The 24,446-nt window shown below is 38.2% G+C and overlaps 4 protein-coding genes across 4 annotated transcripts; 2 read left to right on the forward strand and 2 right to left on the reverse strand.

The window, feature by feature from the left end:
- The first annotated feature begins 2,860 nt into the window (after nucleotides 1-2,860).
- LOC113296425 lies at nucleotides 2,861-3,934 on the forward strand. The gene is made up of 2 exons (XM_026544731.1): nucleotides 2,861-2,959; nucleotides 3,281-3,934. The coding sequence occupies exons 1-2, from the start codon at nucleotides 2,861-2,863 to the stop codon at nucleotides 3,932-3,934; spliced, it is 753 nt and encodes a 250-aa protein (XP_026400516.1).
- Nucleotides 3,935-5,565: 1,631 nt separating this feature from the next.
- Nucleotides 5,566-6,158, forward strand: LOC113296426. Its single transcript, XM_026544732.1, has 2 exons — nucleotides 5,566-5,971; nucleotides 6,071-6,158. The coding sequence occupies exons 1-2, from the start codon at nucleotides 5,568-5,570 to the stop codon at nucleotides 6,156-6,158; spliced, it is 492 nt and encodes a 163-aa protein (XP_026400517.1). The 5' UTR covers nucleotides 5,566-5,567.
- Nucleotides 6,159-7,623: 1,465 nt separating this feature from the next.
- LOC113296427 (protein FAR1-RELATED SEQUENCE 6-like) lies at nucleotides 7,624-15,052 on the reverse strand. The gene is made up of 7 exons (XM_026544733.1): nucleotides 14,928-15,052; nucleotides 9,751-9,987; nucleotides 9,594-9,669; nucleotides 9,197-9,359; nucleotides 8,427-8,916; nucleotides 8,160-8,327; nucleotides 7,624-8,008 (listed from the first exon to the last, which is right to left on the reverse strand). Exons 1-7 carry the CDS (start codon nucleotides 15,050-15,052, stop codon nucleotides 7,624-7,626), a joined length of 1,644 nt encoding a protein of 547 aa, XP_026400518.1.
- A 7,118-nt stretch (nucleotides 15,053-22,170) lies between these two features.
- On the reverse strand, nucleotides 22,171-23,076 carry LOC113296428. The gene has a single exon (XM_026544735.1). The coding sequence runs from the start codon at nucleotides 23,074-23,076 to the stop codon at nucleotides 22,171-22,173; it is 906 nt and encodes a 301-aa protein (XP_026400520.1).
- Between the last annotated feature and the right edge of the window lie 1,370 nt (nucleotides 23,077-24,446).

The raw sequence follows: 24,446 nt of genomic DNA on the forward strand, positions 1-24,446 counted from the left end.
GCTCACTCTTCCGTTCATCGGCGTTCCAGCTACTCGTCTATTTCAAAAAAATATGTGAAGTAAAAAAGAATGAGCTCATATGGGCACGTTATCTTCATCTTCAGAAGTGATCTAAAAAACTATGGGAACCCTTTCCACATCGTGCTTGTTTTATCATTGCTCGACAGATACTATTATGGTGGTATTTAAACAAAAAAAATAGTTGTTAACTGATCAATGTGGGACTATAAATTTTAAGATACGATCCTTTGAAGCTTTAAGTGATGACTTCAAGTCTTTCTGATTGTCTTATTGTTGATGTATTACGAGGAAGTCATGATGCTCACAATCTCGCCATGTTTGCATGCGCTAACTGACCAAACCACCAACTGGTGACTCAATAACTCCAATCCCTCTATTCCATTCTCCCATGTCTTAAATTACTCTGTAATTGATCAACTTAATAATAGAGAAACAATGTAGTTACCAGATCTACTACATCAAGTGTTTAATTTTTTTCTATAATTTTCAAAACCTGTTCTTCAAAAATACGCGCTGATTGACATACCGGGGCTTAAAAGAATTAATATATTCTTTACATGTTCTTTTGGTGGTTCCAACTCTTCGAATTTCTCGTCTCCAATAAAAAAAACTACTATTGACATTCTTGTTCTTTAGCTTGACAACAAAAGCTTAACTAGGATTTCTTGTTTGGAAAATTTGTTGTTTGGTCCTAAGCCCATATATTTAGTTATAGTAGGGTCTAACCGGGTTTTAGACTTATCACTAGGTCCATAATATTTTGAAAAGAGTAAAATGACGAGCTTACCCTAGTAGTTACCACGTGTGAAGAATGCACCCACTATCTATTCCCGTACAAAACCGCTGAAACGGTCAGAAAAATCATTCGTTTGTCTTTCCCGTACCACCAACTTCTTACGGTTTTCAAAGAGAAAAAAATTTCTCTTCACAGAGAGAATTCAGAGAATCAAAAACCAAACTCATTTAGAGATTTTTGAGACAACAGATCTCAAAAATCATTCAGAGATTTTTGCTAGTTTGGAAAAACCTAAACCTAAATTTCTCTTCTCTTCCGATAATGGTTAAAACAAGAAAAATCACAAGAACAATCCAAGAAGAAGAAACAATAATGGATGATAGCACTGCTCCTAGAACATCAGAAGACGATTTAAGAATTTCAAGACGAAAATCAAAGAGAAAAAAGAGTAAACAGGTTGAAACACCGAAATCGAAGAAAAAAACTTCAAAAAGTTCATCGGACGATGAATATACAGATGTATTAAAAAGAAAACGAAGAAAACCGAGTAACAACGCACCAATTCAGAAAAAAGGTACTATTTCTAACACTTTCAGTATATTTTTTGTTTCGGGGACATAGATCCACCAGTACATATTAGAAGTACTGATTAAAAATTTATGAAAACCTATCAGAGTTTACATGCAACTTCTACTTTGTGTTTCTAGCACTTAGAATTGGCAGTACATAACTATAAAACTGTAGAATAAGAATCAAAAGTGATATGCAATTTGTTTCATTTTATTTCTGATACATAGAGCCAGCAGTACATATATCAAATACTGAGGTTTTTTCTTAATTAGGTTGTTTTTGGCAGTACATAAGTCCAGTAGTGAATGGGTAACATTGTTTATGTGTCTATTTACCACTGTTCGTGTTTCTGGCACATAATTGGCAGTACATAACTAAAAAACTGAGACATTGTAGTGTTTATGTACTCTAAATTCATATGTTTCTTTGTTTATGTGATAATGATCTTTGGATATGAAGTACATAAGGCCAATAGTGATTGATTGTGTTTCTGAGATGATGAATGTGTAGTCCATAAATGTTGTACTGAAATAAAACCAATTAAATTTTGCAAGTAAGGTTGTGCCAAAATCTGTTAGGAAGTTGTATAGGTCTGGTTTCACAGCATTACATAGCCTGGTTGCCAGAATGAAGGCGAGTAAATATACTTTGAGTGAAGCCACATTGGAAAAGATAGCCGAATCTTCTTATGGACAGATGTTTTTGATGTTCTGGCACACTAAGTACTCAGAAAGTCATTGGGAAAAGTTGGAAGCTGCAGTGAAAAAGTACTTGAAGTGTTACAAAAGGGGTCGAGTCAAGAATGAGCTCACATTTGAGTTTGTTAGAAGAGGTGAAACAAACATTATCACGTCGACACCAGAAAAAATGGGTGTAATGTTTGGAATGCCAAGAATGGCAGGAAGAAGAACTGATGACACCTTTTTGATGGTAGGTGGTGGATGGAGGCAGAAACCATTCTACATTAGACACTTTGGTGATAGCAACACGGTTACAAGACCAATGCTACAAGATGCCATCTTGAAACTGCTCAAGCGTACTGGTATCAAGAATTGTAAATCTGAAGGTGGCGAAGACAGTGATGATGACAATGATGAACAAGTAACCGATAGTGAAGATGATGAAGATATGAAGTACAGGATACCAAGAGTAGAAACTGAACAAACAATTGAAGATATGGTTAAGCTATTATGCCTGTTTATGTGTATTACTTTGTTTTTTACAACAAAATATGCTCATAAACTCAAAGAAAAGTACTTTGGTTTAGTTTATGATCTTGAGAAGTCAAAGAATGTATCTTGGCCTGACCTGATACATAGTTTCTTAGAGAAGAAAATCAATCAGAACTACAACACTCCCGAGGACATCACTGGTTGTGTCGTCTATTTGTTGGTATCGATCATCTAGTACAAGCTTTTTTTTTCCAAGTACATATTTACTCTACTGTCATTTAAGTTTCTGTATTTGATTCTATTGATGTTATTTTTGTCATAGTTGTTGTATGCGGAGCATACTCACTTGGTGAAACCAGTGATGTTACCAGATGATCGATACCTTCCAAGAGCGGCAAGGTGGAACATCAAAGAAATATCTGTTGAGTTTCTAAAGGATATGGAGGCTTCGCAATACACAGTAAGTCCCTAAGAAAAACAATACATATTACTAGGATAAGTTTTATTTCATTATGCTTCTTGTAGTTTTGGTTTAGGAAACAATGATGCACCAGTACATATCTAAAAAACTGATTAAAGTTGATGAATTTAAGTATAATTATTTGTGTTTTCATAAATAATTATACTTAAATGATTTGTTTTAGGTAGGACACTATCAGAAAAGCAGTTTTCTGATTGACCAAAATGATTGTGTGTGTGTCATATGCACTATTTATTTGAGTACATATATGTTATACTGATAAAAACTGGTTATATGTGTGCGTTATATGTACTTTTCCAGTTCTCTAAAGAATTTAAGGATGAATATACTATGTATGAAAAAGAAATGTTGAATGAAATTGCTCAAAGGCTTCCAGTTGAAGAAGTGCCATTGACAGTAGATTGGCAAGAAAAATTCGAGGATTTGGAAGTAAAGAATGAAGATTTGAGGCTGACAATTGCAGAAAAATGGTGTGAATTACAGAGAAGGAAAGAGGACGGCCTCCCCATTGATGTGAGTATCCTAGAAGAGCTTTTGAATGATATATATCACAGAGCTTACCCACCTCCACAACCAAACTCGGGAGAAGAAGAATCTAGCAGTAGCTCTGAAGAAGGGCATGATGATTTGGATGACACCGTTCCATCAGCAACTACTCCTTTGGTAACAGAGGATGAACAGGAAATTCCAGATGATACCCAAGAAAAGTCGAATGAACAGGGAAATGCTACTCCAACAATGCCTGTTATGGGGGGCTCTGAAGAAAATCTCACACAGTTCGATATTGAAGTTTCACAGTTTAAAATTTTGGCTAGATCTGATTTGGAGCGAAAGGTGAAAGAGCTGCAAGAGGAAAAGAGCATGCCAGAACCATCACAGGTAAGTTATATTCTTTCTAGTATTAGTTTAGTTTGTAAAAAACTAAAACTTGTCAGTACATATCTACTATACTGAAAAAACATACAAGTACATATCTGCAATACTGATTAAAAACATATCACCTTATGTTGAATAACAGACTGAAAAGGCTGAACTCCAACAAACAGCAGCGACACAAGTTCTGGGTAATATTGAAGTGGAAATTGGTTCTCTTAGAGATAGACAGGTGAGCGAATTGAACGTTACACTAGTTACCAATTTTATACTTTGTCATCCTATAAAATAATACGGTTTGGCATTGCATTTATGTAGGGTGCATCGCTTGAAGAAATGTTGCCGAATATGCAGTTTATGCCTTTGGTTTGTGAGCTGCCGAGTCTCAAAGAACTGCATACCGTGCCGATGGAGAAACTGATTGACCTGGCCATCCATGGGAAGGGTATTTATACCGATGAGTACTCAAAATATCTACAAGCTGAAATTATGGGAGATCCTTATCCATCCTTAGGAATTCTTAGTCTGGAGTACCCGTCGACTGGTAGTTTACCAAGCTTGGAAAAAATGGAATCTTCTCAAATCTTCGACAAATTTTATGCTAAAGATCTGGATCCTCCATCACAAGTTTCAAGACCAACTTTTGACTTGGGTTTAGGACCAAGTGATCAAAATGGAGAAGAGGTGCAGCAGCCTGCAATTGATCTAGGTGCACCTGATCCACCTCAAATCCATCTTGCAGCTGCGCCTGCGCATAATGAAGCTCCAGCTGCTAGAGGAGCATCAGATCAAGCTCAAACGGATCCCTCGGATGAGCAAGCTCAAATCGATACTGCACCTACACTTAATGAAGCCTCTGCAATTGTTTTAGCTGCAGCTGAAAAAGCTCGTTTGAAAGCTGATCTTCAGCAACCTGAACAAGAAGTATGAACATGTTCTAAACCTAGTACATATATCCTTCTGATACATATAACCAGCAGTACGTATATCAATTTTTGGTCAAATAGCTCGTAGTCTGATTTGTTTCAAATGCAGGGAATAAGGAAACCTTGGGATCCCATTCCATTCAATGAAGTAGAAAGGAAGAAGAAAATGAAGAATGACAGAAAGCAACAGCCTACTAAAAATTAGAGAGTCTTGTAAGTACCTAAATCTACTGTTTAATGAATTTATGTTTTGTTTTTAATGATGCTTTTAGCATATGTACTAATGCTGCCGATTCTCAAACAGAAGTATCCAGTTTTAGATGCTGAAAAGGCAGAGGAAGCTCGACTGAAGAAGAATATGAGCGCCGAAAAAGCTAAAGCATATGCTGAGACTCTCCAACTTCTTTCTGAGCTACAGAAGGTAATTATAATTACCAAAAAAGTGAAAAGTAACAAATTTATCAATACTTAATGGACCACTTATGTTACATATGTTCAATAACATGGGAAAAACCAACAGTACATATGTTATGTACTCAGTGAAACTAAAAGTACATAACTTCTGTACTGAAAAGAATCCAAGAATACATATGTTCTATTCTGTTCATTTTTTTTTTGCTTTTTTAGTCTCTCATTTTTTTTTACGTTTATGGTATATTGAAGGATAACGAACCTGGAGTTAGTCAAACATCAGAGGAAGATGACGTAACACTTGCCAAGAGACTCGAAGATAGGCTGGCTACAAAGAGTAATGAAGTCAAACCAATAGCGAAGTCGACACGTCAGTCATGGACAAGGAGAAGAAAAAGCCGACTATCTCAGCCAAGGAGAAGAAACTTACTCCAAAAATCACATACACCCCTCAGAAGCCAGTAACTCGGAGCCACCCGCAGAAAAGAGTTGATCCTGAGTTTGCTAGTGGCAAAGGACTGTCGGGACATAAAAGGCGAAAAACAAAGTCCAGAACTGAAAACCCAGTTGGAAAAGATTGCCCAACAGAGAAAGTTCAGAAAAAGGATAGCGAGAATGTGAGAAAGAGAAAAGCTAAAGGTGATCCAAATCTGCAAGAACTTACTAAAAAAGTGAAGAATGCACGCAAGTTGTTGAGCCTAAGGAAATCTCCGTTCTATAAGGATTTGAGTTCACAACAAAGAGCGCTTCTCTCTCCTTTTTTTGACAAAGCTACCTCAATGTGAGTCTCTCTTGGATATGTCCCTTTCATTTTAACAAAACTTTATGTACTTCGTTTAGAATCAAACTTATAATTGATTTGGATTATTTGAATTTGCAGCAACAGTGCTTGGAAAGCTCCTGCTGTGATTGGTCATCACATATTATCTGCAGAGACTTTGAAGATCTGCTACATAACAGGGCTTTAGAGGGAGATCTTATAAATTACTGGCAATACCAACTGAAAAAAGCATATCATAATGAGCAACCAGTGAATGGACAGAGAAAGTACATTCCAGTACTCCACATTGATCCAACAGGCTGGGTATGTTTTCCAATTTATCTTGATAAACAACATGCATCATGTCTTTGTAAAGGGCATAGCATATCTGCGAAACTAAAACGAAACAATTTTTTTTTGATGTTGTAACAAATATTATGCTTTCATATATGTGTTTTACACTATAATTTTCAGTACATATTTACTACACTGATAAATTTAATTCTTTTTCAGTTTTATTTAAGTGACCCAGTACATCAAGTAGCAGCAAACACTGCTGTATTCTTACCCATCAGGAATATGGAGGAAGGAACCAGGAAGATTATTATTCCAATGTCACACCAAAACGTGCATTGGACGCTTCTTGTGTATGAATGCGAGAAAGGCGAATTCTTCCACTACAACACTTGGGAAGCTGTATCCAAAAATGAGTGTCTCGATAATGCTAATCTTATGGCAGAATACTGCTTGTTAGCAATTAATGAACGCTTGTCGAGCCTGCCTTCCACTTGTAAGCAGAGTAAAGATGATTAGTTACCCAACACCTCAACAGGGAGACTATCCAGATTGTGCAATATATATCATGCACATCATGAAGAAAGTTGCAAAGGAGGAAGTAATTGATGGAGTGCGAATGAGCTTGGGAGACCCAGAAGAACTAAAGGACAAAATACATAAGAAGAGGATCTCTTTAGCATGCAAAATACTCTCAGCAACATCTCCTCCTGAGGAGAGCTGGAATATTCATGCTCCAAAAGGTTTTTAAGACAGTGCTTATATGAATTAGGAATGCATAGTAGAAGTTATCATAGAGAACATATTCAGAGTTTGCTAGTTTGTTTTAGACAATATCAAAGTTTAGTAATTATTCTTATTTATTTTGATAACAATTGTTCTCGAAACTATGGTGTTTGTGTTTAATCTATGTACAGTTGTTTGGCTTTATAAAAATGTTGACATGTTGGATGGTAAAAGTCCATAGTATGAAGTGTTTTGGTGTGTATTATGTAACATAGACCAGCTATTAGAGTCAATTGAAGAATATGACTCTCTAAATTTGTTAATCATGATGGGAGAGAACATGAATCTCAGAGCTGGTCTCTTTGTTTGGTGTGTCTTAATTGAACAAAGTACATAATAGTTGTGCTCAGAAAGTCTTGAACAAACTTGGAAATCAACCTGAAAACCAATAATATTGAAAGTGGATAATGCAGTACAAAGTACCATTAAAAGAGTCTTAAATGAGCACAAAGTACCTTGTCCCAGAAAGATATCAAACAGTACATAATTTCAGCACTCTAAAAAAAGCGAACAAAAGTATTTAAAATGATGCGCAAAACAGAATCTGCATTGTGACCAATAGAACTAATAAGGGAGAACTGAAAATCTAAAACTCATGGGTATGAAGGAATGACAGTGCACGTTGCCTTGTTGTGGTGAGTTTTCTTCTTACAGTTGGAACAACGGACGGACTTCCTAGCTTTCTCCCATGCATTCTTGATACGATTTCCCTTTGGCCTACCTGGTGGAACTCGTGGATGGGGTGGAAAAATAGTATCCTCTGGCAGATACTGCTCTGGCCTGTTGTAGTTGGGGATTGGTCTGATAGCAATTGAATACAGCTGCTGAAAATTTGTAACTTTGAAGTAGTCTTCGATATAATCTACGTATCGATCACCCTTGGCAGATATAGCTGCTGTAGCATGAGAGCATGGAAAACCATAAACACGCCATCTTTGGCAGGTGCAAGTCTTGTTCAGCAGATCAACAGTGTGAGACCTGCAGATGCGTAAAAAGCTTTTCAGCACAAATAACTTAAAAGCAGTACATATATGCAGCACTGCAAACAAATAAAAAAAACAAAACATATGATTCACTCCTACATGTATGCTATAGTACAGTAAAAGTTGTTTTATGGGATAAAGCTAACCTAGGCGAATGAATCTCATACTCATACGCAGATGACTGAGTAACATTCCAAACTCGACCAATTTGAATATGTTCTTTAAGTAACGCCTCGTAGGTAGGAGTGAGCTTCTCTGGGTCCATCAAAAGACTCATTTCGCGACGTTCATTCATCAACTCCATAACGCGTAACCTATGAATGGAACAAAAAGAACACCTGTAATAAATTTTGAACAAAAAAAAATGAACCAAAAACAAAGAAAACACCAACAAAAAAAACACACACACAAACCTGATCATGTCAACGAGGGCGCAGGCAGGCAACCTCTTGTCTTTCCGAATCCAATTATTGAAGGACTCAGCAACGCTTGATGTAGTCTGACCAAATCTACAGCCAGTGAAGAACGCGCTGGACCAATGTTCCCTAGGCATATTGCGGCAATACTCAGCAACCCCAGGCCTTCCCATTAACTCCATTTCCATTAGTGCTTCTTCATATCTTGCTGGTGTGAGAGCATAAGTTGCTTTTTTGAAACAAGCCATAACTTCTTTGTACTTCTCGTCCGATTTCCTGATTGGTAAGTTTCCTTGCAAGTGGTAGTAACAATAGCCATGATGGGAAGTAGGAAAGTGTTTAGGAATAGCCCTCAACAATCCTTCATGACGATCAGACATAAAGGTGATAGGACGGTCATCAACAATGTTGCTAAGATTGCACATAAACCAATCCCAATTGTCAACATCCTCTCCTGGGACCAATGCAAAGGCTAGCGGATAAAAACCTGAAAAAACAAACAGTACATATATATATACTGTCACTAAATATGTTGCTATATTCATAGACGTAACATATATTATGTACTGGAAAATAGACTAAGAATTTCCAGTACATAATAGACATATTGTACTCAAAAAAAGGTCTTATGCTTACATATATGAATTATGTGTGTTAGACACAATAACTTTTCAGTACATAAATGGTATACTCAAAAAGTTCCAACGATTAAAAGCAGTGAATAACTTGTAAACAATAACAATTAAAACGTAACAAAGAGCACTTGCCTTGATTCCCATTCAGACAAGTAGCAGCCATAAGGGTACCTCTAAATCTCCCGGTCAGAAAAGTTGCATCAACAAAAATCATTGGTCGACAAAGTCTATAACCTTCAATACAAGCGCCTATTGCGATGAATAACCTTTCAAATGTCTGAGTTGCATCGTTAAACTGAAAATCCTCATAAGAGCCAGGATTTGTTTCTTTCAATGAATTCACCCACCAAACCAGATCAGAGTAAGACTTTACATCATTCCCAAAAATTTCATGGTGTGACCGTTCCAAACCATGATATGCATGGTGATATTTGATATTAACACCAGCACCAACTTTTATATAATCTTCAATTTCGCGAGGCTTGATAAGTGGGTTGTGCATCACACGATCATGAATAAGGTTGTGTACCAGCTTCTTCGATACTTTAGGACTTCTCAACTTCACACCAGCTCCACAAGTGTGCCTCCCAACATACTTTTTTATCCTAAAAACATCGCAAGTAGAATCAATAGCAACTGCATGGATCATCCAAGTGCATGGGACTTTACTGCATTTCATTGTGAACCTTTCACGATCATTCTTCACCTTTGTTACGCGATACCCAGTCTTCAAACAATACTTTTGACAGGCCAACCGAACAGCATCAACACCACCACGAAAAAGCTTGTTAGGATCATCAAAAACATTCTCCCACCCATCGGACAGAAGAGGTTTAACAATTTCTTTTCCATCAGTTTCATAACTATCTCTATCTGCCCTAATCAGTTCTGAATTGTTGTCGACGTCGCTGAATGTAGAGGAACTACATCCACCAGCAGAAGAAAATCCACATGCAGCTCAAAGAACGCCGATTTCTTTGAAAAATGCAAGGCAGCGAGACCATGAAGTTGAAAGTCAGCAATCACAGGCACTTTGACACCATTCTCAACATAAGTGATGATAATCTCAGAAGGGTTCAAGGTTCTCCAGTTTTCACAAATAAGAAATTTCAGGTCATCAATACTAGACTTAAAAGTAACGAGGTGAGCAAAATGATGATGCTTATAGTAAATGTATGCATAGCAGTAGGTATTTGGATTGGAACACTCTGCATCAGACATGTTTTGAACCTGCAAATGTGACAAAGATGTAACAGTATTAAAATACAGTATTTCACATACGTACTGATGGGTCAAACTAAAAAAAGTGAGAGATCTATGCAAGAAACAGAATCTAAGAGCAGAAACAATGAGTATGTCATATATGTACTGCTGGATAATACGATCTGAAAGTGAGAACAAACCTGATTTTGAAAAGAAAACAGAAAGATAATCAAATCGAAAGCTAAAATAATAAAAACTTAACAATCTAACCAAATAACTGAATAAATACGAACAAGATTCATAAAAAACAAACAGAACACAACCAATCTCCATGATCCAAAATTCAAATCTTAAACATGATTCAAAAACTGTAGCAGAAACAATGAGTATGTCATATATGTACTGCTGGATAATACGATCTGAAAGTGAAAACAAACCTGATTTTGAAAAGAAAACAGAAAGATAATCAAATCGAAAGCTAAAATAAGCTAAAAACTTAACAATCTAACCAAATAACTGAATAAATACGAACAAGATTCATAAAAAACAAACAGAACACAACCAATCTCCATGATCCAAAATTCAAATCTTAAACATGATTCAAAAACTGTAGCAGAAACAATGAGTATGTCATATATGTACTGCTGGATAATACGATCTGAAAGTGAGAACAAAACTGATTTTGAAAAGAAAACAGAAAGATAATCAAATCGAAAGCTAAAATAAGCTAAAAACTTAACAATCTAACCAAATAACTGAATAAATACGAACAAGATTCATAAAAAACAAACAGAACACAACCAATCTCCATGATCCAAAATTCAAATCTTAAACATGATTCAAAAACTGTAGCAGAAACAATGAGTATGTCATATATGTACTGCTGGATAATACGATCTGAAAGTGAACAAAACCTGATTTTGAAAAGAACAGAAAGATAATCAAATCGAAAGCTAAAATAAGCTAAAAACTTAACAATCTAACCAAATAACTTAATAAATACGAACAAGATTCATAAAAAACAAACAGAACACAACCAATCTCCATGATCCAAAATTCAAATCTTAACATGATTCAAAAACTGTAGCAAACAATGAGTATGTCATATATGTACTGCTGGATAATACGATCTGAAAGTGAAAACAAAACTGATTTTGAAAAGAAAACAGAAAGATAATCAAATCGAAAGCTAAAATAACTAAAAACTTAACAATCTAACCAAATAACTGAATAAACGAACAAGATTCATAAAAAACAAACAGAACACAACCAATCTCCATGACAAAATTCAAATCTTAAACATGATTCAAAAACTGTAGAAGAAACAATGAGTATGTCATATATGTACTGCTGGATAATACGATCTGAAAGTGAGAACAAAACTGATTTTGAAAAAAGAACAGAAAGATAATCAAATCGAAAGCTAAAATAAGCTAAAAATTTAACAATCTAACCAAATAACTGAATAAATACGAACAAGATTCATAAAAAACAAACAGAACACAACCAATCTCCATGATACAAAATTCAAATCTTAAACATGATTCAAAAACTGTAGCAGAAACAATGAGTATGTCATATATGTACTGCTGGATAATACGATCTGAAAGTGAAAACAAACCTGATTTTGAAAAGAAAACAGAAAGATAATCAAATCGAAAGCTAAAATAAGCTAAAAACTTAACAATCTAACCAAATAACTGAATAAATACGAAAAAGATTCATAAAAAACAAAACAGAACACAACCAATCTCCATGAAACTGTAGTAGAAAGAAGAAAATAGAAAAGATTAAGCAACATACCTGTTAAAATCACTAAAGAAATCTTCAAAAACCCTAGTCCAAAAGCGAGAAGAAGAAATAGAGCAGAAACCGGATGTGAATTCGCTGTTTTTTTTTTAGAAACTTTGAAATAGGCTGCTTAAATATATGTAGGATTGGAAGGGTAGTTTAGGTATTTGAAAATTTCACATGATTTGTCCCGCACGTGTACAGGACCCGGGATTAAAAAATTGGGTCCATTTTTATGTTTTCTTTTTATTATGGACCACTACTTACTGGGCTTTAGTGGGTGGACCTGCCACTAACTAGTATCACTATAATAGTACCTATTGGTAATTCCTAGTTCTTGTTTTGGGGTGGGAGATCATATCACTTATATATATCAGTAACGGAGGAATACTAATCGGAAACCGTTTTACTTGGGATTTTCCATAAAAAACTAGCCCATGTAGTTTCTTTAGGTGTAGGGTCTACCTGGTAAATAAATTGGCTCGTACAAGAAAAATTTCGGTTACGAATTTCAAAATAATTGGTTGGTTTTATGTGCAAATTATTTTGAAACGAGCTGGTAAATAAATTTGCACGTTAAATCAGCGTATTATTTTGAAACGAAAGGATGTAGATTTCATAGACAAATAATTCAGGTTGACGATGATGGCAATAATTGTTTTCTGTACGTGGATTGTTAGCTGCACAGTCAACATGAAAACTTTCATTCATACAGGAGAAACTTGTGGGTACAAAAAGAAAAATCCATCTGCATGATGGTTGAGTACCGGTAGAAAATCAGTGAAATTCACTTCGTTCTTTTTTTTAGATTGTTCTGCACTATTCCGGGAAGCTAGACACGACCAAGGCGTAACAGCAAACACGACCAAGAAAAATTGACATTCCTAGCCGCAAAACCAGTTTACGACTGGAACCTTGAGCAATCGACCAAGCCTTAACATACATAACGGATATGACACAAAAGTTACGGCTTGGTTTCTTAAATTTCGATTACGAACAACCTGGCCATAAACCCTACCACCTGATTATTTTTAACAACATAACAAGATATGACTAGGAATAACCCAGCCGTATGATATAAATTGCGGTGCGAAAATCTCAATTCCCAGCTGTACAACCAAATTACGGCCGGGAGTTCTTAGTTTCCCAGCTGAGTACTAGCAGTTACGGATGGGAGTTTTTAGTTTCCCAGCCGAGTACTAGTTACGGCTGGGAATACAAGAACTTCTAACCGTAAGCAGTTTCTGAAACTGTTTTTCCAGGCTTACATTTTTCGAAACAAACTAAATAATCATACAAATGCATAAATAAAGAGTGGGCCTTATAGCATTCATATCAGGAGTATCAGTGCCTGCTTCAACTCCTTCATTGATTAATTCATAATCTTCCTTCTTTACTTGAAGATGATGAATTTGAAATCTCTGGTTCTCGGGTTGTTTCGAACTCGCTCCTTTGAGATTTTCCTATGCCTTCACCATCATTTGTATAGAGAATTTAATTGACGATGAAATATTTATAAATCAGCGACTAATCATCGTTTAGACGAAGAAAATAAGAAGAAGACGAAAACAAATTACATAGGAGAATACGAGGAGAAGAAGAAGAAACTGAGGCGAATTTTGTTCATTTAACTTTTTTTTTTTTTGTGTGTGTGGTGTTTTAATTAGTTTAAATTGAATAACAAAAGGGTAGTAGAGGAATAAATCAGATTTATCGGGGTATATTTGCATAGATTGGGTCCCCATATCCATATTTTGGACATTATAATTCAGTGCAACGCCAAAACCCAACATGAAGGAGCCCCAATAATAGAATTCTAAAACTATCATTGTGACCTAAGAGTTGACACACTATTTGATATTTGGTATTAAGTATCCAATAATCTACCACTAAAATCTATAAAATTTTCCTAGCATCCAATTTCCATTTACTTTGTGGGCCAATTTTTTTTCGCTCGATTCTATTTTTATCTTATTGGCAAGAAACTTAAAATATGTCCTAGTAGAAAACCTATTTTTATCTTATAGGTTTGATGGTTCTCATGCTCCCTCTTACTGTGAAGGTCGAGATTCGAACCCTTGTACTAGCCGAAGGATCCTAACTGAGTGTACATTTGTTCTCATCAGTTTAATATCGGATATGTACGTCATCGACTCATATGATATTAAATTAAAGGTTTTCAATAATTTTGTGGAACTAACCACAAAATTTTTTAAGATTTTTGGTAATTTATGTTGTAGCCTTGTAGGTGAGAATAGTCCGTCGATTGCTATAAAGCTTGAGAAACAATTAAGATTTGGTTGTTGGACAAGCGACATACGGTATATTAAAGGTACTATTTTAGGAATAAAATTGTAAAAACTTTCATTATTTTAGAGTACAAATTTTTTGGTTGTTGTTTTTGCATGACACCCCACCCAACACTAATTTCTGGGTCCGTCTCTGCTATATCTTGAAAATTTAAGATGTTATTAAAACACTAATTAAGAAACAAAATAAATCAAAAAAAAAACACTTTGAATTTTTTTTAATGCAACGAACAAACTTCATTAACTTAAGATTTACATAAAGACTGACTGATAGTCCAATCATCCCTTATAATTTTTCCATATTTTTCTGGGATGTTACACCAAAATTCAAAAGAGGAATTATCAGTTCTAGCATCGTTAGCAATAACATGAGCTACATTGTTTGTTGTTCTTCTAATATATCTTACATCATAGTAGTTCAGAATAGAAAGTAAATGCCTTATTTCATGTACAATTCCATCATTCATCCAATGAACAACAAAGTTGGCATTCTTAAGAGAGTTCACCACATTTTTACAGTTTGTTTCCAAAATAAATTTATCTAGCTTATTTTCACTAGCCCTAGGATGGATTCTTTAACGGCCAAGCATTCAGCCTGTTCCGGATCTACTCCTCCATGGAAGTACTTGCCCCTGATGGCCCTGCCTGTACCTGCAGAATCTCTAAGAATCAGACCAATTCCCATGTTTCTCATAAAGGGATCAAAAGAGGCATCAATATTTATTTTGAAATAATTATTCACAGGTGGAAGCCAGACATGCTGATATTGAAACCCACTATCTGCATTTTGAAATTTGATTGAAGAAAAGCAATTGGAAGTCATATAATAAATGCTAGCAATAGCCTGTGACTTATTTATATTTCTATTCTAGAAAAACTTTAAGCACCTATTCTTCCAAATCTGCCAAGTTGTACACATTAGTTTAAGTGTCCAGATAGAGTTCAGATCTGAGTCATCATGATGTGGATATTGAAACCAAATAGTGATCCAAGTAGCTATGTTTATGTTCTGGTGTTGTATGTTTGACACACTGGCAAGCCAAACTGATCTAGCATGATCACAATGAATATGAAGGTGCTGCAGTGTTTCCTCCATGGACTGACATTCAGAGCACATAACTTTTATGTCAGGCTTATAAAGACTCTACTTTTTCTTTGTTGGAACTATTCCCTTAATCCATTTACAAATGAAAAGTTTAACTTTATGTGGAGCTTTGGATTTCCACAGGTTTTTCCAAACAATGGGTAGTATTATTGCAAACACTTATATTATTTGAATTAGAAGTAAGAACTTTATAAGCCGATTTTACTGAGAAAGCTCTTATTTTATTTGGCTCCCAAATTAACTTATCCTCACCATATTGTACCAAGTACATTCCAAGAATCATGTTAGCAATATGATCTGGAAAGACTGATCGAATTAATGTCTCATTCCATCTTGTAGGATTACTAAGCATGAGATCTGATAGATAGACAATTCTAACTGGTAGATTAAAAGAATCCTTTGGGCATGGAGGATGATTAAGTCCTCTTGTAAGAATATTTCTATTATCTCTTCTTTGATGGACGGTCGAGATATAACGCTATAACTAAAAACCCTAAGAACTTGGTCCTCTCACTACCTATGAAAGGGAAACAATAACTATCACCATTGTATCCAAAGAATTACTCATTACGGCTAAAGTCAAGAGAGAGAAACCATGACCTACATAAGGTATTATCGCTGCCCCAAAGATGATCGACGTATGATGGATTAGCGTTACCAGGTATTCCATATAAACTATTCTTGTATATAATTATCGTTTGATTATCATGAAGTTCAACGATCTTAATTAACGATCTATAAAAAATTAAATCTTATACCTCTTATCCACTTGTCCTACCAGACCAGAATTTTTTTCCCACTCCTAACATCCCATCTATGATATTTTTTAACTATTTCCAAGCCCTGGGATAAACCCTTCCATACCTATGATGAGTTCTTGTTTTCCTCTTGCATATGAATAAATTCACAATGAGGTGAGTATTTAGCATTCATGCTTTGAACCTATAGTTTGTCAGGCTCTGTACATAGCCGCCAAGAAAACTTAGTTATGAGAGCCTAATTATATTTTTCTAAAATTTTAAAAGCTAAACCTCCTTCTTCTTTTGAGACACATAAAGAATCCCAAGCTATCAATGTAGTTGCATATTTTCTGACTACTACACCCAAGTGAAATTAAAGACTAAAAACTACTTAAACATACAAGATCTAAGATGAACAAGATGTAAATAGATTGAAAAGTAAAGATAAACAGAAGCATATAACGTGGTTCGGTCATGAAGACCTACGTCCACGGAGAAGAAGATGTTTTCTTGTTGATTATAAGGTCTTACCCTTGAAAGTATTACAGATCTCTTCTAGATTTCTCACTTTCTCTATGTCTAGATCTCTCTCAGGAATTCTCTGTAGAAAGACCATCTAAAATGTTACATAAGTTGTCCATCTCCTGGTACATGGACTGTTACTTATAGGCTAACTAAAGTCATGGTGGTGTGTTCGTCCGAACTCGGTGGGATGTCTTCCCTCGCTCTGGTTTCCTCGGGCTGACATCCATACTACTTCTTACGATGGCTCGCTGGGTTCTCCCTCCGAGTTGTCTCGCCTTCCCTTGGATCGTGTCGGCCTTCTGTGGAGAACCTGGTGCTCTGGGTCATAGTATGGATCGCCGAGTCTCTCATCACGATGCGGAACTACCCACGTCTTGTTCTTGTTCTTCATTAAATGCGGTCTTGCTTTTTAGACTTGACCATCTGAGCAGATTAGACCTTTATCTACACGCGTCATTCATGTGGCGCTGGTGCAGTTGCCTCGACTGAGACAAAACTACCTTTTGGAGGATGATTCAGTGCTCCTACCTTATCACCTCATCAGATATTCAGCCCTTAAGATGCTGAAACGTGGCCATCGGGTATTTTACCCACACATTTTGCTCCTTTTCTTTGCAACTTGCTGAGGGCATGATGGGAAGAAAACTTGGTAACCGTCGCACCTTTTACGCCATGTTCCTAGATTACGCCACGTCTGCATCTTTAATGCGCTTTTACCCATTGGACTTGAGGCTCCGGTTGGTGGTCCTTTGGTTTCTTATAAAATCTATTGGGAGGAGAGAATGTCGCCTTTAGTATCTCTTTTCAGAGTTCAGAATTTTTTCATTCTTTCTCTCCTTTGTCTGTTGTTGTTTGTCCTTAACTTCTTGTCTCCCATAAAGAGACTCACAATGTCTGGAAGGAACTCTCCATCTCGAACTTCAAGACGGTATGGTCCCTTTGCTTTTATTTCTCTTTTTTCTTTCTCTAATGGTTGCCATCGAATCTTCTGTAATCATCCATTTTTGTTGGTATCAATGATTCTTATCATTGTTTTCTTTCCCTTTTTGGGCTTTAAAGTTATCTTTGTCATTTTTGACTGATAACTCCTGCTTTTGCTCCGACTGTGAGGCTTTTCCGCCATTTTCTCTGGCAGTTTTTGCCGGTATACGTCTGTTAGTTTCGATTTTTCTTTTCTTTGTTAGCCGTTTAAACTTATTACCTTCTGGTTTTGTTTGTTTTCATCAGTCCTGGAAAAGCTCCGATGAGAAATCCTAGTTCTGAGCGTTTCACCGGCCAGTATGATGATGAGTTTCTTGAATCGGCGAGGGATAGAAACCATCTTCAACGATTCGATATTTCCTACGCTACTAAAGAGAAGAAACATGGCGTTCTTTCAAAGGATCATCTGGCGACGAACCCCTGTGGGCCTGATGAGATCATTGTCTCAGTGGGCCAACTTGACGCCGGTCTTCGTCTTCCCAGTACGAGGTATTGTGCCTGCTTGATCCTCAGCGAGCCATCAATCAGCCCAATGGTAACTTCTACAGGATCGCCCGACAGTGTAATAGCCGAAGCCAAGGCAAAGTTACTCGGCACGAGTTGAATAGGTTTGATCCTAGCCAAAAGGGTTTATACACTCGTGAAACCTTTGTGGAAAACTATTGGTGTCATCATTCCGACACCTATGATGGTTTTGGGGTTGGGATCTATAGATCTCGGAAGAGCGCTCGAGATCTTACGTACTTGTCCAATTTGGATCCAAAGTTTGCTACTAACCGCACGCTTCGTAAGACCCACGACCCTAAGTGGCCTCTTGTTCCTATCCGAGTTAAGGGTCCTTATATTTATGGTTGGGATGAGCTTGGTAACGTTCTTCCTTGCATTCCTGAGATGCATGCTCATCTTCCTGCTTATAGGCCCTTGGAGATCAAATGGAACGTCCCTCGTAGGCGGTTGTCTCAGTCTGCTCGGGCTGGCGAGGATGCTAAGGTAAAAAATACTTGTCTTGTATTTTGACGTATATATATATACCTTGCCCCTGTTTTTTCCTTAGCGGCCGAGGTTTGTTGTGTTTTTGGCAGAGGAGGAGGTTGACTGATGGTGCCGGGACATCAAATGCCGGTGCACTTGAGAATGCAATGGAAGTGGATATTGATGCCTTGTTTGGTGAGGATGAAGTGTTATATGTTAATGGTTCGTTCTTAGATGATCTTGACCAAGCTCTGTTGGATGATCCGATCGATCCTGACGCTGCTTTTGGATCGGAGATGACTCTTCCCCAGGAGAGTGTTGTTGTTGGTGGCGAGGGATCAGGGGGTGGTAAAAGTTTGGTTCCGAGCAATTTTGGTGTTCTGAGCGTACCAAGTAACTTTGCTAGTGGGTTTCCTTCTACCTCTGCGGGTCCGTCCAACATTCCTTCTATGCGTATGTTTAGTGGCAGAGGAGCAGGATCACATCCTTAATTCCTTGGATAGGGATTCACAGCAGCAGCTTGTATTATCGGTATGTGATTAAAAACTTTTGCTCCTTGGCGTACTTTTATTATTTTTCGTTTTGCCCCAGTCTTGACTAATAGTGTTGGGTGTTCTGTTTAGAGCAACAATCTTAGAAATTTCCTGCTCGTCAAAGCTCGTGCTGGACTGCAACTGGTTAGGGATGAAGCATTGGCGTTTCCCCAAGATAAGAAGGATTTGGAAGGTATTTATCTACCTCTTTTATGCTTAGTATTGCATCTCTATGGTAGGGTTTAGACTTCTGAATGAGTCCTTGTATTGGTAGTGATGGTCAGGAGATTGGAGGAGCAGTTAGAAGATGCTCGTCGTAAGCATGGTAGAGAGCGTAGTGATCTTAGACTTGATGTGAGTTCGCATCAGTATAAGATTGACTCCTTAGAGTAAGAAAAGGTGTTGTTGCAAAAAGATGTTGATGTTCATCGGAATCGTATTGTGGAGCTACGCCATTTGCTGGACAAGGCCAACAAGATAGCCGTGAAACGTTCAGATGATAACAAGATACTTCAAGCTCAGAAGGATGAGCTTATTAACTGGCAGTGCGATCATAGGCCTATCATATTACCGGCGGAGGAAGACAAGGAGACATTGAGATGTCTCAAGCGAGATTATATCGCTTTGGAGAAGGAGCGCGATAGGCATATGTTATCTTGTCCTCAAAGTGAGGCGGCTGTGACTCCTTCAGAAGCAAGGCTTATTGCTCTAGATACCGAGAAGACCCGTTTAGAACAGAACTTAGCCACTGTTTTTCATAAAAATGAAGGTTATTTGCATGTTAAGTTGTGCATTTTGTTATGCTAAATATGCTTTATGGGCTAATCTTCTTTGCTTTTGTGTTGCAGAGGTTTGCAAACAAAAGGCTGAGGTGGAGAAGCAATTGGAGGAGGAGAGATCGGCTAGGCGTAGCCTTGATCAGGAGCTTGATGAATTGGTGAATAGCCGTGAAGAAGAATTGGTTGTCGTTCGTGCCGAGAGAGATGAGAGCCTGTCCAATCTTCATGCGCAGTACAAGGTTACGATGACAAAGGCATGCAAGGATGCTGTCCTTCGATAACGTCAACGAGTTGCTGCTGCGAACATCGATGTCCCTCTGCCAGTTGCTGAGCCCGTGCCCGAGCCCGTACAGGATGCTGCTATCGTCCAGAGTGAGGCAGAGGTTGAGCAAGAGGCTCCAGGCGATGGACATGCCTGAATTTGCTCCTTTCTTGCTTTTGGCTTCTTTCTTTTGGCTTCTTATGTTTGGACATAAATTGGTTGGTTTACCTGCTCCTTTTTGGAAACAGTTTCGTCTTTTGTTGGAAAGTCCTCAGTTGTGGGAGGCATAACATTGTTGTTTTTATGGTAAGTCCTCGTATGTGAGAGGCGCTTTAACTTTGCTGCTAATTGGTATTTAACATTGTTGTCTGGCGACTGCCATCTTTTTTTTTTTTTTTTGTATGATGCTTTATCATGCTTTGGCTTATGAAAAAGTTTTGATTGCACTCTGCTGGTCCAACTTTGGGTAATATATCCGAGGAGTAATCAATTCCTTAATTGGTTATGCTATCTCTTACGTTTTTTGGACTGAGGTTATAGCAACTTTCGTTTAGCCTTCGTTTGTTTTGCTTAGAGCTCGCTGTTGAGCTTTTCCTCTTTTGAGTTAGTTGTTGGAGCACATTCTCAAGAATGAGTATCTCCGGTTGAAACAGGTTATCGTCCGATATCATGATCGTGACGATGTTACTTTGGGTCTAGTCCGTAGAAGGTAACTGAGGATTGTTTCCCCCTATTGTTTTGTAGAATGGGGTGTGGCCAGCACCATGCCATAATGATTTCATCTATTTTATGTGCATGTTAGAAATGCAAATATGATATGACTAGTCCTAAATGTATGTAAAATAGATAGGAATTTAAAAATAAGAAAATAAATATTATGACCTAGAATATAAATTTGAACATAAATTCAAAACGTAGACAAGTAATAGTCAAAAAGAGTAGTTTTATTAATTTCAAAGGAGGGTGTAAACCCTTAGTACATTTGGAGGGAGGTTTTATAACCTTCTTACAAGTAGGGGCCCATAGCCCTTGCCTCAAATATGAACTTTCTAAACATCAACCTTCATAGGTCGTGTGATGTCAGGAGTCTGCTAATGCTTCTCATTAGTTTGTAATGTCAGTTGGGCTTTTGTCTGTAGCCTAACTTGTGAAGGAGACATTTCTGTCAATTGGTTGTTTCCCTAGTCTGATTAGGCTTAGGAGTCGTTGTCTCCTTTTTGATGAGTGGCCAGGGGTTTAGTGCACAGTCATCTGGGATGGGTGTCTTTGTTTGTTCAGAGTATGTCTGCATGCTAGTCTTGCTAATGCGGCGGTTGTAACCTGAGTAACAATCTAGGAAAGATAGTAAGGTACTTGTAGGTGAAGTACTTATGTCAGCAAACTTCTGTGAGCTTCCGTAGAGGGAATTCTTCAATATGTTTTGGGTGCCGGTGTAGGTTGTTTTGTTCTTAGGACTACCCTTGATATCAGTGTGAGTACGAGGTCTGACTTATCCCTCCTTGGGGAGGTCCTGTGATTGCTATAAGAGTCGTGTTATCGGCTCCGAGGCTACGGTGTTGCACGAGGCTGGGGTGTCGGGCGAGTGTGCTGGTAAATCGCTTATTTCCATGTGTTCATGGGTCTCGGCTGGGCTATTGATGCCTCTATCCCTCCTTGCTTGTGTCTTTGGGGAATTCATTTTTTTTTCGCCGTTTTGCACATCCATCTTGTAACAGTACTTTGCCTTGCCAGAGTCTCCAATGATTTCTGCCACTCCGTCAGGTGTTGGGAATCTTAGCCTTTGATGATATGTGGAGGCCACTCCTTTGATTCCATGTATCCAGGATTATCCGATAATGGCTGTATAAGGTGACAACACGTCTACCACGCAGAATGTGGTTAGGGTAAGGATTCTTCCCCCTCGGATCTATAGTGTTATCTCCCCTCTTAGGCGAGTGGACGACCCGTTAAAGCCAAATATGTTGTATGTAGATGGTATGAGGCACTCGTCTTTGAGGCCCATTTGTTTGAATGTTTCGTAAAACAATATCTCCACAGAGCTGCCACCATAAATTAGAATTTTGGGCATTTCCCATGGTAGCGCTTTGTTTTTTACTTCCTCGCCCTCGTATTCGGGGAGTGTGATGGCCATCGTGACCACAAAAGGATCGTTGTGATTATGTCCTCCTTCCAGTGCTTCCGAGGCTGAAAAGCTGATACGTAATTTCATCCACTCCTCCATTGCAGGTTCTCTGGATACACTGAAGACTTTATCGCATTTAAAGTATCGTTTGTGTATTCTTCCAGTAATGTTTCCTTCTCGCACAGGGGAGGTAATGGACGAGTGTGAGATGGTGTTGCAGCCTAAGTACTGCGCCTCGCGAGGGATCTCCACGCGATGTATGGGTGCCCCAGTTGTTGGTGGAGTTGTTGGTTGCACCACATATTCTTGCAGCTTGCCTTCATTGACCATGTCTTGCAATACCTTCTTTAGGTACCTACACGAATCCGTCGTGTGGCTGTGGAATTGATGGAATTCACAGAAGTCAGACCGATTTTTAGTTCGTCCTGGTTGCTGACCTCTATTCCATGGGTAGGTAATTGTGTGCTGTCCGTCGATCTTCTTGAGGATCTCTGAGATTGGTGTGTTTAGCTTCGTATAGACAGGGTCTATAAACTTCCCCTTATTTTGCTGGGTCTGATCTCTTCCTTTCCATCCTATAGTCCGATGTTTATCGAACTGGGTTGGCCCACCATTGGATCGCCCTGCTTCTTGGGCTGAAATGTTTTGTGGTTCTACCACGTTGGCTCCTCTGTTGGTTCCTTTCACCATTTTTTCATAAGTTCTGTCTTGGAGTTCCTCCAAGGAAACATAGTCTTCTTGGATTATTCTTAGTTTACATAGATTCTTTGGCATGCCTTCATGCATACGGACCAAGAGTGGGTCTGTCTTTCTAAGACTGTTTTTAAAACCCAAGATTGCATAGTCTTCGGGGACCTTTCCAATCTCAGCGCATACCTTCCTCCATTGTGTGACTAAGGAACGAACTGACTCGTTCGTCCCTCTCGAGCTTTGGAACAACGCGTCAATATAAGGTCGGATTCGACTGTTGTGAATGTACGTTTCTAAAAATAGCTCGGATAGATGGTCAAATGACTGAAATGATCCCTTGGGAAGATTGTTGTACCATAATAGGGATTCATCTTTTAGGTTAGCAGTAAAAAACTTGCATAACACCACATCATAATGGTCTCATTGGGTGAGTGTCATGCGATAAGTCCTTAAGTGCTTAATTGCGTCTCCTGTTCCAGTGAATGGGGATGCAAACGTTGGCAAAGAGCATTTCCTTGGAAATGGCAATTTCAGTAGATTTTCAGAAAGGGGTGATTGTCCTGCTTCTCGCAAGACTACTGCTAGTTTATGGTTCTCTGGTTTTCCTGATTTTTCTATACACATTGCTTCGAGCCTGTTGACTCGTGCTTGGAGCTCGTCGTCGCTTCGCCTCGTTTCGGCCTTCTTTCTTCTTCCCACAGATCTCTCGGGTGAGAAAGAGGGTTCGATGTAGTGACGCCTTGACCGCCCCGAGTCTTCATCTGAATGCTCAGCGTATGACACAATCTTGGAACGAGTTGACCTCGAGTCCCCCTCTCGTCTAGGGTTGGTAGCTGCGAGGTTCTCGGTCTCAAAGTTAGTTTTTACTTCGTTGATTCGTCCTTTATCTCGCCGATGTTTAGGGTCAACATCTGATGAACCTTCAGAGGGACTTCCCTCGTGATCGAGTATACCTCGTCTTCCGTTGGGGAAGCGATCTGCTGTTTCCTCGTTAGAGGTGTCTGGGATATCAATTCGTTCATCATATTACAAATGTTCAAGGGGGATTTCTTCCTCCGGAATTTCCTCAATAGTAGAGAGTGGCACCTTCTTCTTGGACTTACGTCTTAGCCTGCGGTTCCTCCGCTCTAACTTCTTGTTTCGCCTTTCGAGTTTCACCATTATTTTATCCCGAGCCTCTTGAGCTTTCAGGATGGCTGTTATAGCAATATTAGCTTCGGCGAGGTCAGAAGGATTACTCTTCTTGACCTCGGAGCTGGATACTCGCCTTGGAAAGTGGTTCGACCCTCCTGGTTGAGTAAGATGGATATCATCATTCTTCTCGAAGGGGTTTCCCTCGCCTTCGAAGCTAGAATTGTCAGTCAATCCTT

The sequence above is a fragment of the Papaver somniferum genome, chromosome 7 (genome assembly GCF_003573695.1).
Source record: "Papaver somniferum cultivar HN1 chromosome 7, ASM357369v1, whole genome shotgun sequence".
Classification (NCBI taxonomy): domain Eukaryota; kingdom Viridiplantae; phylum Streptophyta; class Magnoliopsida; order Ranunculales; family Papaveraceae; genus Papaver; species Papaver somniferum.

Excerpts from the sequence above, each read along its gene's own strand:
- LOC113296425 (XM_026544731.1), top strand. The coding sequence starts at position 2,861 with ATGTTACCAGATGATCGATACCTTCCAAGAGCGGCAAGGTGGAACATC. Across the intron at positions 2,960-3,280 it reads TGGAGGCTTCGCAATACACA|TTCTCTAAAGAATTTAAGGA; the intron begins GTAAGTCCCTAA and ends GTACTTTTCCAG.
- LOC113296426 (XM_026544732.1), top strand. The coding sequence starts at position 5,568 with ATGGACAAGGAGAAGAAAAAGCCGACTATCTCAGCCAAGGAGAAGAAA. Across the intron at positions 5,972-6,070 it reads TTTGACAAAGCTACCTCAAT|CAACAGTGCTTGGAAAGCTC; the intron begins GTGAGTCTCTCT and ends TTGAATTTGCAG.
- LOC113296427 (XM_026544733.1), bottom strand. The coding sequence starts at position 15,052 with ATGGGAATTGGTCTGATTCTTAGAGATTCTGCAGGTACAGGCAGGGCC. Across the intron at positions 9,988-14,927 it reads GTTAAAGAATCCATCCTAGG|TTCCTCTACATTCAGCGACG; the intron begins GCTAGTGAAAAT and ends TGGTGGATGTAG. Across the intron at positions 9,360-9,593 it reads CTAAAGTATCGAAGAAGCTG|TTTAACGATGCAACTCAGAC; the intron begins GTACACAACCTT and ends GAGGATTTTCAG.
- LOC113296428 (XM_026544735.1), bottom strand. The coding sequence starts at position 23,076 with ATGGTGAAAGGAACCAACAGAGGAGCCAACGTGGTAGAACCACAAAAC.